The sequence below is a fragment of the Oxyura jamaicensis genome, chromosome 1 (assembly GCF_011077185.1).
Source record: "Oxyura jamaicensis isolate SHBP4307 breed ruddy duck chromosome 1, BPBGC_Ojam_1.0, whole genome shotgun sequence".
NCBI classification, from domain to species: domain Eukaryota; kingdom Metazoa; phylum Chordata; class Aves; order Anseriformes; family Anatidae; genus Oxyura; species Oxyura jamaicensis.
In genome coordinates this window covers 63,302,043-63,317,157 of record NC_048893.1, presented here as the reverse complement: position 1 = coordinate 63,317,157, position 15,115 = coordinate 63,302,043, and the positions used below count along the sequence as shown (strand labels likewise).

Below are 15,115 nucleotides of genomic sequence, written 5' to 3'. Positions count from 1 at the left end.
AGGAAGTGATGTGAGAACAGAGATGCTAGCAGGACCATTCTGAAAAAAGTATAAAAAGGTTTGTTTCAGGGCTAAAAGCCTTCTGATTTTTACTGTACTGGGATGCCCAAATAGAGATCACATTCTTTATCTGTTCTCCTTAAAGACAAAATTGTTTTCAAGAAGAATCTTCCAAACAGACTCTCACTAGAGATGTAAATGGATAGGTGTTTATCCTGCTGGCTACAAAGCAGCAGTACCAAATCTGACGCTTCTGACAAGATCAAACTCAGCCATGCTCAGAGACTATACTGGGAAAAGTATGCAAAAATGATGCGGTTGATTGCAAAGCAATGGCATCATGGCCATCAAATCGTATTTTGCTATAAGATCTTCATTAACATCAGAATCTGAGATGGAGAACACATAGCTCTATTTTGGTATCCAGTGGGTGAGACTGATTTCTGGTATGTAATGCAGACTACAATGTCTCAGGACTGCATATTTGGCATATTTCCTTCTGGAACTTAGCAGAGAGATTTATTATTAAGAGGTAACTCCTCATATGAAATACATTCTGTAGCACTGGCTTTGACAGCTCACTTTAGGTTAATATGAAGAGTGCCCACTGACATCATTTGTTACAGATTTTTGATTGCTTAGAAAATGGGGAACAGCAGCATTATTTGTAACAGATACACCACATACAGGGCTCAGTTGCCTATCTAAACAGTGCATATGGCTTAGTTCTTGTTCCTCTGATACAGCTGTAATACTGTCTTCCCAGTCTGTAGCTGTAGGTCTCTGGAGTTCAGAGAGGAGAACTTCACGAGCCAAGTGAATGCCATGAAGTTTGTGGAGAATGTGGCAAATACAGAACCTGTGTTGCAAGCAACACTTGAGAGCATCTCTTCATCAGAGGTTTCTCTTATAGTCTTGGTAATGTGTGTGCACAGTGTTACTGGCTGTGCATTTCAGGACTTCCACCATTTCACAATAAGTGAATCTTCTGCAGAACAAGTATGTCCACGAGCATTTTGAATAAAAGCATTCTTTTGGACTTTATCTGCATGAGCACGGAAAAAAATGTGCTCAAGTGAGTCTACAAGCACAAGACACGCCACGCTCCAGATTCCAAAATATATCATCACTGATATCCTTAGTGATCATGCAATTTAAGTTATCTCTAGTTTAGAGTATCTGCTGAGGAAGATAAATTCTTTATCTAGAAAATTATATTACTCCAGTGAACTATTTTTTATTCCATGACCTTGAGACAAATGAGACAAAATGAAGATTTGAATTGATTGCATCTGGTGACTTTACCAAGACAACTGCCTTGATGCAGACTGTCACTGAGTTACAAGCAGGTATGAATCATTTATGACTCCTTCAATGAATTAATCTTCCAAGTAATCAGGAAACACTTACAATCTTAGGAAAGATCAACAAACAGCCTTTACTGTCAAAAGGAATATTTCTAATAGGAATCTCATGTGTTTTCTATAAATTAAGTGTCTCTGTATATGAAGTTATATGGTGCAGGTTGAGACTACAACCAGTGTTGAAAATCTGACAAGGAATTATTGAGGCTATGGTCAAAATGGGATACAGAAAGACAACAAAAGAGTTCAATACACTTTCTACTTCAAAATAATGTTAAGAATTTCTTTATCTGTTATTCAAGAAGCATCCTCCACTATTCTAAAATGCAGAAGAAAATATGCTCCTTCACCTCTAGAAATTTCAAGAAATCAGCTGCAATTGCTTTAAAGATTTTGGTGTTTTTTTTGTTGTCGTTGTTGATAGCTTTCAGCTTGTGAAGGTAGTTATAAATAAGAACGTATTAGTGGACAGTCCTTTTAACCTAATTAAATTAAAAAGACATGACACTTTAATCGGAAAATCACTGTCTCTTGGCTTAGGGCTAGATTTTCCCTGCTGCTATTTTCAAAATAGCAAGAGATGTATTTCTGTCCAATTGAAATATATATACAGATATAGGGAAGATTATGTCTGTAACTGAAAACTGTTAGCAATTCATAAGCACTCCTGAAACTGTTTCACATCCTTCAAAGGACATAAGACAAACATGCTGATTTGCCATGCCAAGCAGTAGAATTATAAAACATGAACTGGTGTTCTAGGCATTGTGTAAAACACTATTAAGTCCTGAATATGTGAATTAATTTCTGGAATGTAATTACAAATATTATTTTTATATATTTGTTTGTTTTTAATAGTGTCTGCCATCACCCAAAGTTGCCTGGAAATAATTTCAGGGTATCAACCGCATCTCTACCAGTGCTATGAATAACAAAGAAATAACTGGAGAAACACCAACTGCCTTGGTCCTGGACAAGAGAAGGGTGTTCTTTCTTTGAGCTTTTTGCAGTGGAGAAGACATGGATAGTGAAGAATGAAGCAATGCTGTACATTGCATTGCAGAACATAAATCACTGCCTATATCCCATCAGAAGAGTATGACTACGCTAGGGACCCTAGGAGAGAAAGTGCTGCTGCATCTCATTTCCTTGGACAAGACTTTTCTAAGCAGTTCTAAGACTAAGTTCACTGAGGGATCCTCTATGATTTGTTTAATGATATTAACAATCACGTGTCTACTGAAATATGTATTTCAGGTGTTGGCATCCAAACCAAGCACTCCTGACAAAGTGAAACTAAGTTGCAAGGCCTTGCTTCCAAAACAGATCTTCAAATGTAGCATGGGAAATTTAACCAAAACAGACTGCTATCAAAAGCATCACATCATAACTTAGGAGAAAAATTAGAATAAATTAGGAATAGCACATACTTATTCATCCTATTTAACATTAACCAACAGAATAATACTTTAAAACAATCCTCTAAATATTAGGATTTTGTTTACGCTATAAGGTTTTTGCCCAAGTTACAATAATGTTTGAAGCTTTAAGCGTTAAATAATACAAAACAGACTCCTTCAGATACATTTCAGCTGTCATTTGTTCATGTGATCCAAGTATACCCATAAAAATCATGGAAGTAGGCAAAGGAAACAAACAATCAAATACTGAGTGCTTTGACCCATCCCTTTGAGCACTTGCATATTCCATATTAAATGTGAAATCTGTGCTGAAAGCAAGAGATATGAGAAAGGGAAGAAGGCATATCTTAAACTAAGAAGTAAAAAACAACAGTTACTTGCATCTTTTATGATCTAAAAAGATCTATGCAAACTGCTGGAGAACAGACAGCAAGCAATGCTAAAAGGAAAAACAAAAACCATCTTATCCTAATTAATGACAGTATCATCCTTTAAAATATGTTATGTGAAATAATGAAGAAATATTTGCTTTTATATTCTTTATATATATTGCTAGAAAGAGTTAGTACTGAAAATATTTCTTAGCTGTTTATTCAGATCTCTATATGACATTGCCACTATGTTCTGCCAGTAATATCAATGTAAAGTTACAGAACACACACTGAAAAGTAAAGTGAGAGTCTATATCTATGTAGCATTTGGTCACAAGAAAAAGCTATTAACGACTTTACTGCTGGTATTTATTTGGTATGGTTAGCTGAGGAATTCAAGTACATCCAGCATAACCAAGAATCCCACCAGCTGAGAATTCAGATTAAACAGGCATACTTTTTCTTTTTTAAACGCTGCAGACTAAAGGAACTAAGGCTTTTTGTTTGCTTTGTTTTTTGGAATATTTTGAAATTTGTGTCTGTTGGCTCTTGTCATTATACTGAACAACATGGAAAGAGTCTGGCTGTCTCCTCTGTACCTTTCCATTAGATAGCCAAAAGATCACAGCATGATGTCCCACAAGGCTTGAATATAGCCAGTTCTCTCTGCCTCATCTCATATGTCACATCCTCCAGCACCTAGTCAGCTGTGGCTGGCCTGCCAGCTGGACTCACTCTACTATCCCAATATCTTTCTTCCACTCAGAAGCCCCAAAAGTCTTTCAGGTGCAGCCTCACAAGTACAAGGTAGAAGGAAACAATCACTTCTTTTGACCTGTTGGCTATGCTCACGGTAATACAGCCCAGTATGCATTTGGCCTTCCTCATACCAATGTGATACTGTTGACTTGTTCAACTTGTCCTCAACCACACCACAGCCCCTCCCTAACAAACCAGCCTTCCCACTGGTTGGTCCTCAGCATGTACAGATGCAGGGGTTACGCAACCCCAGATGTAGAACTTTGCACTCACCTTTATTGAACTTCATGAGGTTTCTGCCAGCCCATTTCTCCAGCCTGTCAAGGTCACCCTATAAAGCAGCCCTGCCCTCCAGCATATATTCCCTGTAACCACTCCCCGCCATTTGCTATCATCCTTGAAATTTTTGAGGAGACAGAGTCTCATCATCCACATCATTAAAAAAACATTAAACAGTGCTGATTCCCCTCTGAGCCAGTAATCTCATCATTGAAGGCAATCAGGTTGGTCAGGCATGATTTACGCTTGTAAAACCATACTGCCAGCTCCCTATCACCTTCTTGTCCTTCAGCTCCTTGAATACGACTTTCAGGAGGATCTGCTCCAAAAATTTCACAATGACTGAAGTGACACTGGCTAACCTGTAATTCCTGTAATTCTCTGAACCCTCCTTCTCATTCTTTCTGAAAATAGGTATGATGTTTGCCAGACATCAGGAACATTCCTTGACAGTCATGAGCTTCTGAAGATGATAGAAAGAGTCCTTGCGATGACATCAGCTGGCTCCCTCAGCAGCCTTGTATGTATCTGATCTGATTCCATCAACAAGCATATTTCTAATTTGCTTAAATAGTCTGTAACTTGGTCTTCCACTTCTGTGAGTAATGCTTTACTCCTGCAGACTCTGCCTCTAGGCTCAGGGACTTGGAAAATCTGAAAGCAGTGATTATCAGTAAAAATTGATGAAAAGTTACTGAACTTCTCATCTTCTTCAGTAACATTTTAAGAAGGTCTCCTGCCCAACTGAATTCTCTGTAACTTTAGTAGTGTTTTCTTGTTGTTATTGTTTTTTCTCTGAGTCCAGGATCTGCTAAACCTTTTGGTAGTCGGTAATGCAAACACTTGTACCAAGACTAATCTAAAACACAGATTCACTGTCTGTCCATATACCTACCTACCTTTCAGAGTTAGGGCAGAAATAAAAGTCTAGCCATTTTCAAGGATAATTTTTTTTGCACAGAAGTAAGCTATTAAAGAAGAAAAATAACATTCAGATTTTATTCCTTTGACTAAATGTGATGTGACACATATGGGTTAGTCAAAATGTTTAATGTTGCATGAAGTTTGAATGATAATTTCAGCTAGTCTTCTGTTGATGACATGCTAGACAATCGATTAACTTTACAGTTAACATAAATACGTTTTAAAATGTATTCTAAGTTACGTCATATTTTGATTTTTTAAATAGTATGGTAGGAAGCTATCTTTTCTGTTATGTATATTAAGAAAAAAAAAAAAAAAAAAAAAAGAAAACTGTGAGGGGCTGCTCTAACTGCATTTGACTCAGAGCTCCTCAGAATTCACAGCCTAGTGTTGCCATACAAACATCCCGCCAGTGCCATATGCAGCCACATGTCTTCCTGTACTTCCTCGGTTCTAATTCCCACAGGAAAGCTGCATGCTTTGGGAATACATGTACTGAAAACAGTAATAACACAAAAGAAAAACAACTCATTGGCTAATTAATTAAACTGATTTCAGCAGGTAATAGGAAAGAAATCAAATCATACAAGACTGCAGGAAAGGAAGAATTCTGAGATGATGTACAGCTGTGAATAATTGTGCTTTGTTAAGATGCAATGAAATGAGGCAAGAAAAAAGGCCCTTTGTCAGAAAAAGCTAGATTCCTCTTCAAATGGATGATGAAAGTTCTGATAACCGTTATTCCTAAAGCAAATAACAAAGACTATGACAGTAACACGTTTTAATAAAAAACAGTTCCATTTTGTGCTCTACTCATTACTATCCAACCTTAACAGCCACCAAGTCTGACTCCTTCATTTTTTCATTTCCCACTATCATCTCGTAGATGCTGCAGTACTCAAAAGGAATGGAGAACTTGTACAAGTAAAGAGTAATTTTCTACGTAAAGAATTCCATAAAGCCATTGCTGATTTAAGTAGAATTAAAGGAAAAATATGTTAAATTGAAAGCAACTATTAGAGGCCATTACATTTTAGAGACAAGCAAGGAAATTTAATTGAAAACTCCTTTGAAAACAAAACTCTGCTGACCTAAAACTAACCACTGCTGATTCTACATGCTTGACGTTTTTATCACTTCCTGCTGTGGTAAATGACCAGCATCATGGCAGAATAAAGACCAGTCTCCTGAAGGTAAGAAATTAAATAGCCAACCAAACTTCCAGTGAAATTGGTCCAGATTGCCCTGGCACTTTCTCTGAACACAGAAACGCAGCTTCCTAGAGATACAGTATTTGACACAGTTTATAAAGGTTATTTCCATAAGAATGAAAAACCTTTAGTACCATAGACTATTCATCTGTATGCCTGTAATTAACTACTCAGCACTTATGTATTATTTTTACTATTATTGAATGGTATCCTGAATTTTCTGAATTTGCTTAACTTTCTATGAAGTATTATCTATCATTTTCTTATAGAAGGATGCTATGCTTTAAATGCTACGCTATGCTTTGGCGGTTAGATATGTAGCAGAAATGTAGGACTCTGGAAAAAGGACTGAAACCGTTCCTTTGGATTTAGTACTTTGTTTTTATTTTGTTTTTATAAGGCTATACTATCCTAGAGTTGCTACACTGACGTCTAATTTTAAATGGACACTCATAGCAGGCTTCTATCTGGATCCATGCCACCAGCCTGCACTTATCTAATTGCCAAACCACTTTGCTGTGTGGAAATAAGGTTTACAGTATTTTTATTACTTTCTATTGCATCAAAATCTCTTTGGTATAGCAAAGAATCCAGAAAACTTCTGGATTTCTATATCTTGCTATCTTTTTCTATTTTGTAGTAATAACTTCTCAACTTTTGTGACATGTATCCATAAGGATTTCTTGAAAGTACTATAGCATATGACTTCATGGTGTTTTTCTAATTTTTCCACTACTGGAACTAATGATGACAGAGTATTTTTATTGTTTTTCTTCTCTCTGGAACTCAGCAAAGCTCTCAAACTGAGATGCTTAGCAAGAAATCATTATGGAAAACTAAGTTAGCACCCATGCTTTCTAAGTCTGTTTTATTTACTATGAACCATTACGATATCCACTCTAAGCCCTCAGAATTTTAAACAGTAAGTACATGTCACAATAGCAATGATAATGTAGATTAAATTACTGTTCTTGTTTACCAAGTTTATCAACAGGAGAGCTTAATAGATCAGACAATTCAGAGGTTTTGCACTGGTTACAGAAGCAAAGCTGTTCTTGATGTGAACAGATATAATTTAAAGCATTTCTTCCTGTTTCTAGGAAACAGACATACCTAATGTATTTTTGCACATATTCAGTTCTTTTTCAGGAAGACACATTTGCTTTAATGTCTAAAAAAATGAGTGCTGTTATGCCATTAAGAGAATAATAAAGTTATGGCACCCATAGTAGCTCTCAGTGTAGAATGGAACCTCATGGAATAGAATCATAGAATCTTAAGCTATGTCTTCATATCTTGCAGCTAACTGTAATTAGACAAACAATTAAATTCATAGGAAAGAAAAAGTTCTGCAACGCCTGCAATTTTCCTGTTGTCTTTAGAAGAATGTTTTCATTGTGTTTCTGGCCAGCAGGGATTTTGGTGTTCTAAGAGCAGTCACTCCACATATTCCCTTACAATACACATTTGTTTTAACAAATACAGGAAAACCTCAGCAACTAGCCATCATAGCAATCAATTAAAATTATGTATCAATAATAAAACCACTAAGAAACTATGTGGACTGAATGGAGAACCTCTTCAACATCAGTCAGAAAACTTTCCATTTCTCCAAAGATCCTAACACTTGGCCACCTCAAACTGCAGTCATAACTTCTCTAGACATACTTTACATATTTTATGATATGTTCTGAATCAGAAAAAAAATCACCCAAGCACCTTAAACCACTCTCCTCTTCACCACAAATTCCAATATAGGTGCAGATTTGATAAAAGCCTGTAGCCTATAGTATTGCAGCCGAAATATCTTTGACAGATGGCTTTTATAATATTTAGGACTCCATCAGCCAAACAAAGCACATTGAACTCCATTCACAGGAGCAACCAGCAAACACAAACTACCCAATATAAGTAATACTAATGCAAGAAAAAACATGGTATGTATTTCAGATGAGAATGCTCACAGGGCAGAAAAGCTTCCCAGCAGTTCAGTTCTCAGGGAACTGAAAGAAGAGGGTCATTCAAGGATGGTCCTCCTTTCAACAGTATGCCAGTACAACACACTAAAAACAGAAGGTATTGATGATGGACAACAGCATGATTAACTTCCAATCTTTTTCCAGTTTGTGGGAGGAAGGAAAATATGCAGCCAAGGCCACAAGTGCAACATCTGTGCCAAACCAAGGTCAAAACACTGACACAGTTTAAAGGCATCAGCAGCATCATGCCATCGTGGGATTCCATTTACCACCACATTTTTCACAGTGTTAATCAGGAATAGAAAAGCCGGACTTTGGTCAGTAACTCAGAACTTTAGGCTTTAAAGCAGAGGCTTTCTGGCCAAAGACACTGCCTGAAACAATTGTAGTTATTCTCTCATCAAGAGTCATGGATGCTTTCAACTAAACAAACTTTATCAGCAAAGGCAATCCAAAATGTTTTTTTTTTGAGTGTTTTAAAGGTAACTAGGGGGTTAGTAGATCATGCACGCTGACTTACTGTATTACATAGGTCATAGAAGTTTGTTCCTAGCTACCCCTCTATTGAAATTCTGAATCTACGTTTAATGACTGCTTTAAAACGAAGTAAAAATTTCAGTCATGGCTACAAGACTTCAAAATGTTGTCTCTTGATGTTTTTTTTGGTGTGTTTGTTTTTTTTTAGTTGCTTATAAATTTGTTGAAGGCACAAAGTGATCTTGCTAATTTATGTATCACCTTTCATTTCATTCTGATAGCACAATGCACTGAATATGCAACAATTATAGTATTGATAGTTTCTAAAATTTCAGTTTCTATTCTGAAACTGCATCAAAACTAGTTCTACAACAACACTACAAGATTTCAGACACAGATGCAACGGTAAAAATTCAACAGTTAAGGAAGCACACTGAATAGTATTTTAAAGCAACTAGTTTTGCAGTCAACAGCATGTATCATGGCTGAGAATACAGCTGAAGTTCAAGCTTTTTTTTTTCTTGACATGACAGATAAAACCATAGATATTTAAATTGTTTTATGATCCTCTCCCCCTTCTTCCCTGTCTACTACAATATTGATTTACAGTGGCTTTAATATTTTTTTTCCTTCAAGTACAGATTTCTTCTGAATATCTACCCTATCCAACGCATCCTCCTACACAGACTTGATCAAATCTCTGATCTTTTATTGTGTGGATCACGCAAATTAATGTGCAATCTTCTGTGAGATCTCAATTTTAGCTTAATAGACAATAGTGTTAAAAACACCCTTATTAAAAATGAATACTGACCTTGACGTGAGACTGAAGGAAGCAGCAAATCCAGGAAGGAGATGCGAAAGAAAAAGAGTTAGAGTTTGTGAAAACAGTGTCCGGAGATAAGGCAGTTCAAGAATTCAGGAATAAACAAGCAGATCTAAATCAGGTAATGACACAAAGACACACAATCCTTCACAAACACAAAGAGCTGCATGTTTTATAGACATCTAATAAAGAAAGAAAAAAAGAAAAAAGAAGAAAAGGACACTTAGATTACACCATTTCACTCAGAGGCAACTTTCTGTAGACAAAATAGTCTGTAAGTCTATAATACACATATCAATTCTTGGAAAAAGGGAAAAAAACAACTGTAGTAAACTTTGGATTTATATCACATCACTAGCAAGTATCCTTCTTCCAGAATTCTTGCTAACTTTTCAAAAACATCAAAGTTGACTGTCTGACTGTCTGAGATGAGCCCTAAGATGTTCCTTAATGCCATCTTCTTCCAGGGGCTTATTTTGTCTCCATAATCATGAAACATATATATATATATATTTTTTTCCTGCTGATGACCCAGACTTGTCAAAAGGGAACAGAAGGCAAAAAATACATAAAGTCTTCAAGTCCTGAAGACCTGTCAAAGCTAAAAGTTCATCTTTCTCAATGTTGACATTGAAGTCACCATTCCAAAAGCAAAAAGGAAGCATCTGCCTCTTCCTACAGCATTCTGTCTCAACTCTCCCATATACGGTGCAATCTAAAAACAATAATGACCAAACAGGCATATCTTTGACAGTTCTCTCCAACATTGTTCAATAGCAGGATTGGACAAAACAAAATGCTGGAGTTCTCTGTAAAACATGAGACCCCATAGGTTCATTATTGCTTCTTTTCATATATCTTCAATATCTTTTCATAGGCATCTGCTGTCAATTTCACTGATAACAGCAATGTAAGTCAACAAAGAGCCATACATACGGATTATTTTATTCTGATTTTAAATTTTATTCTTTTTCAATCACCAGAAGAGAAAAAAAGTAAATGTCCTGCTGCCCAAAACATCAATTTGACTTTTACAGCACATGTTGTGCTTTGCCGATGAACAGATTTCTCTTTATAAAGGCCTAAAGGTAGGCTGTTGTCTGGAGAAAAGATTTCTATAGAATAGCCTAGTTGCTATATGCCTTATTGCTCTGTCTACAAGGAACTATGTAAGTGGAATTTAAAGTCCTTACCTCTGGCATAAATTTTACAACCAGCTATGTTGCATATTGAATTTGTACAAGCAGCAGTTTCAAAGTGAGTTTCAAAGTCTTGTTGGTCTATAACAGATAAACTAGTGTAAAGATATATTTCTTAGGCTTTTAAATTCATATTCTTCAAATGAATTCTTCCAGGATTGCTGTTTTAAAGGCTCTGTTATTTAGAGATTTCAGGAAAGATGAGACTTAGAAAATGCCAAATACCACATACTCAGTGTTTGATCTTGAAGTAAGTCATAATGTTCCAAGAGCCTCAGTTAATTTATATAGCAAATGGTGCAACTGTAATTCTGACTGAAATCCAAGATTATACTCTCTAAGCTGAACTATAGAACTATGTCTGGTAAATTAAATTTATCAAAAGGGAACAGAAAAGTGAAAACAATGGCTTGGCTAGATGTGGGGCTAAATAAGAAAGAAAAAAGTTTGTCTCTTTTTATAGCTGTTATTGAATCCAGATTAGGAAAGTTTAAGAATTCTCATTTGTGTTACAGGGATGCTTTGTAGTTACTGTTTCCATTACGACGATATTATGATATTGTTTCTTCAAAATAACAGCGGAAAAAAATATAGGATAAAATTCAGGATTGTTCTGCAGTATTTGAATGAATCACAATGTTCTTTCAACTGGCATTAAAAGGTAGCGTCTTTTGTTGGCATAAGATGAAGGCAAAACAGTATCTGAAAAGCTGTGCTGAGGTCACTTGCAATTTTCTCTACAGTACAGAAATACTATTTAGCCAGCTGCGCAGGATTTGAATGGAGAATAATTATTGCTACATCTTCATTTTGCTATAGAATAAATTATTTCTTAGTAAGAAAAATGCATTTTGTGTAATCACTAGTCCCTTTTTCATGCTTTTACAAGGGTTCAAAATATTAAAAAAAATATATATGAAATAGGATTTCAGGATAATCACAATATTTATCCAAACAGAAATGAGGAATGTGTCAGTTGCCTTTGGAAGCACATTACAATGAGAAATAAATCTGGAACTGTGCTGGCACTCAAACTAACAATGAGGCAGACAGCTACAGTCGCCAGCAATGTATTAGTAAAGTGAGGGGCGATCTGCAGCAGACCAGGGGAGCCCCCAGTGAAGGGGCGACATCAGTGAAATTGATCAGCACAGCACAGAAAGCACCTGCCCCACGGAAGCAGCCCAAGCAAGCAGACCCAACGCAGGGTTAAACACACTCATGACACGGCGAAGAAATACTTTTTGGTATGCACTATTTCACTCTGAACAGGAACACACACTTGCAGCATTCCTTACAAGATCCAGCAGCAGCTCGTCAGCCCAGCCCCATTAATTGTGTACCCTGATGCAATCATCACACAGGGAGACAATACATCAAACAGTAGTCTCAGAGAAATCCATTTTATTTTAAGATGCTAACTGATTAATCTTAAAGATATAGCCAATTTAAATATGAACTCTGGGCACAGACCAAAAGCTAGTGAGGTATGAATATTCAGTATTTTAATTAATGTATATATTTGAAAAGCTGTTTATCATGCCAACTACAATTTTTTCCTCATGCTTGTATATAATAAAGAGTGGAATAGGTCTGCCACGTTAATCTCAGATGTACTTAGGGAGACATTTATGTAATGATTTCTAGTCAACCTTTGAATTCTACTTGCTTGACAGTGAGTGATTGTGTACATTTACTACTTCATATTTCCTTCAAAGTAATCTGACAGTGAAGAATACACACTAGATTTTCCTTGTGACACTTTGGAAGTAGGAAGGCCATTTATGCTTTACCACTTCTGAAACCTTTCTTGGTAAAAAAGAATGATGGCCAGTCTTTTCCTTTCTTTTTATCTGATATTTAGAGGGATGGAGAAGAGACAGAAAGAGGTTTTTTTGCACACAAATGAGCATAAATGTGAGCTTGAGTGTCCATGAACAACTAACATTATTTCACTGGCATAGTGACGATTACTGGGTTTTCTTTTTGCCTTCACTGTGCTCCAAGACAATGTGAGGATTTATCACTTTTATCCTTACTGTGTCAGTTGTACAAAAAGGAATATATATATATATATCTACTCTTTACATATTAGCATTGTGAGTATGGGTACCCTCAGATTGCTTAAAGATGTTGACTTAAACAACAAAAGACAGCTTTTAAAGAGGTGTAGCCAAGGCAAGTAACAATGAAACACCAATACGCAAACTAGGTTAATTATTTACATAATTTTCTTTCTCCTCTGATTTTATAAGTATTTTAATTATATCATAGTTCTTACACTCCACTGATCTACCAGTTGTGTTGGGAGATATTTGCTAAATAAAACCCATCACTGGTATAATGCAGGCATCATCAGATGACAACTCCTATATTCATTACAGTTAATAGATCTGGGCAGGAGAGGGAATGCTTGATAACAACCCTGACTTAATGATGAAAACAATCAGAACTTCAACACTACAGTAAAGCTGGCAGGAATAGAAGCCTTCTAAAAACCTCACAATGGATGCTTCTCCCTAGCTAAAAGTATTGCTCTAGCATAAGGTCCTTCTTGGAGGACACAAGATAAGATGCTTAGTCTGGGAAGACCAGGTTAACCAATGCTTTCAGACTATTGCTGAATGTAATGGAGGATACAGCCTGCACACAGCTCTGTAGAGATGAATTACTGTTGAATAGTGTCATTCCTGCCTGCCTGAACATGGAATTTCATGCTTGGACATCGGATTAGGAGGTTCAGTGACGGGGTATCACAGCAAGCTCATTCAGCCACAGCCTGCACCAGCTCTGACTTCCTGACGTGCCAGGGGCTGGACTACTTGGGGTTCTGTGACTGTTTGTGTTTTTTTTTTGTTTTTTTTTTTTAAAGAGCTGTTTCTGCAGTAACACAAAGTTTCAGTTTCCCACAAAACAAAGTAAAAGGGAGAGAATGGGAAATAAAGGACAGCTAAATAAAGAACAAATGAAAAAAGGCTATACTGTTATAAGAAAAAGGTGAGGATGGATTGAGGAGTCACCATAAAATCATTACGAGGGCTTCTTTATCTGATCCTCTCTACAGATGGATTTACAGTTGCTGGCAATCTCTCCCTCATTTTTTCTTAGAAGTAGGTTTCAAAAGTGATTTCAGTGTTGATCTTAAGGCACCTTAACAAAGGTTGACTTTCCGAAGCAGACGTGTGTCTTCTAAAAATCAGAATATTTCAAATGTCTAAACTTAAATACCGATGAGTAAAAGCGTTTGTGTATTCTTGTGTTGTATTCTTGTCTTCTCATCTGTTTACAGCAGCTATGGTGTTATAAAATCTATTATTTTTTCCCCTGTGAAACACCACATGGGACTTCAGGCCTAACGTCCATTTTGTACAATTTAAAAACAAGACTGAAAAGAAGGGATTTCTTCATTTCCAAACCTGGGAATCACGAAAATCTTTACTTTCAATAGATCTGTGTGGTCATTGATGGAGTTGGACTAATTACGGGCCTAATCACTCTTTACAAGACCTTGTTCTCTAGTGCTTGTCAGGTATTAACAAATTCTGCTGAAATTTTCCATGACAGGAAAATGTCATGGAAATAGGCCTCACCCTATTTTTGTGGGGGACAATTACAGCTGTGCCTTTTACACACCAAAAGCAGCATTCTTGTGGAAAAATGTGTTTGTGTGGTTAAAGACTGTGTCACTTCAATTTGATATATCAGCTCTCAAAGGAGGTGAATTAATGTTACATGGCAATCTTCAATTTGGAATGCCTGAAATTTTGAGTGATTAAACTTAGAAGCTTAATATCCACTTAATCCAGTGATTTTTGAATGGAAGCAGATGAAAATCTTTACATTTTGAAGGAGGTGAAGAAAAAGAGAGAAAAAAAAAAACAGTAGTATGCACATGCATGCATCTGAAAATATAATTAACAACAGAGAATTCTGCTTTGTATTCATACCAGGCAACCATGATATAAAAATACTCAATTTGCCTTTATGATTTAAGGTACCCAAATGGATTAAAGTGTTTTAAAGTGATACTTAATTATTTCATTTTTTCCTATGCCCAAATAAGAGTTCACATTATTTCTGGATGACTTTAATGAGCCTTCCCCTATTATAATAAAGAATTACAGATATACCATCTCTCAAGGTTAGATTTAACTGTGATGATTATGAGTTTATAAATACCTTTTTGTTCTTCAATTTGACATCATCCCTTTCGCTTTAAATTCCTTATATGCCCTGATGCAGTTCTTGTTTATAAATTCTCTTTTAAAATTCTTTTAAAATGCACAGAGGCATCCAACTTGAAAA

General features: G+C 36.2%; 1 protein-coding gene across 12 annotated transcripts in view; it reads right to left on the bottom strand.

Moving 5' to 3' along the window:
- Nucleotides 1–15,115, bottom strand: part of ERC1 (ELKS/RAB6-interacting/CAST family member 1) — a 294,248-nt gene that overhangs the window by 144,573 nt on the left and 134,560 nt on the right. For 10 of the 12 annotated variants that reach the window (XM_035345700.1, XM_035345691.1, XM_035345735.1 and 7 more), the window contains one exon: nucleotides 9,600–9,611. The exons of the other annotated variants lie outside the window; for them this stretch is intronic. In XM_035345700.1, coding sequence (XP_035201591.1) covers nucleotides 9,600–9,611 — 12 coding nt within the window. The remainder of the gene's footprint in view (nucleotides 1–9,599; nucleotides 9,612–15,115) is intronic. 12 annotated transcript variants of the gene reach the window in all.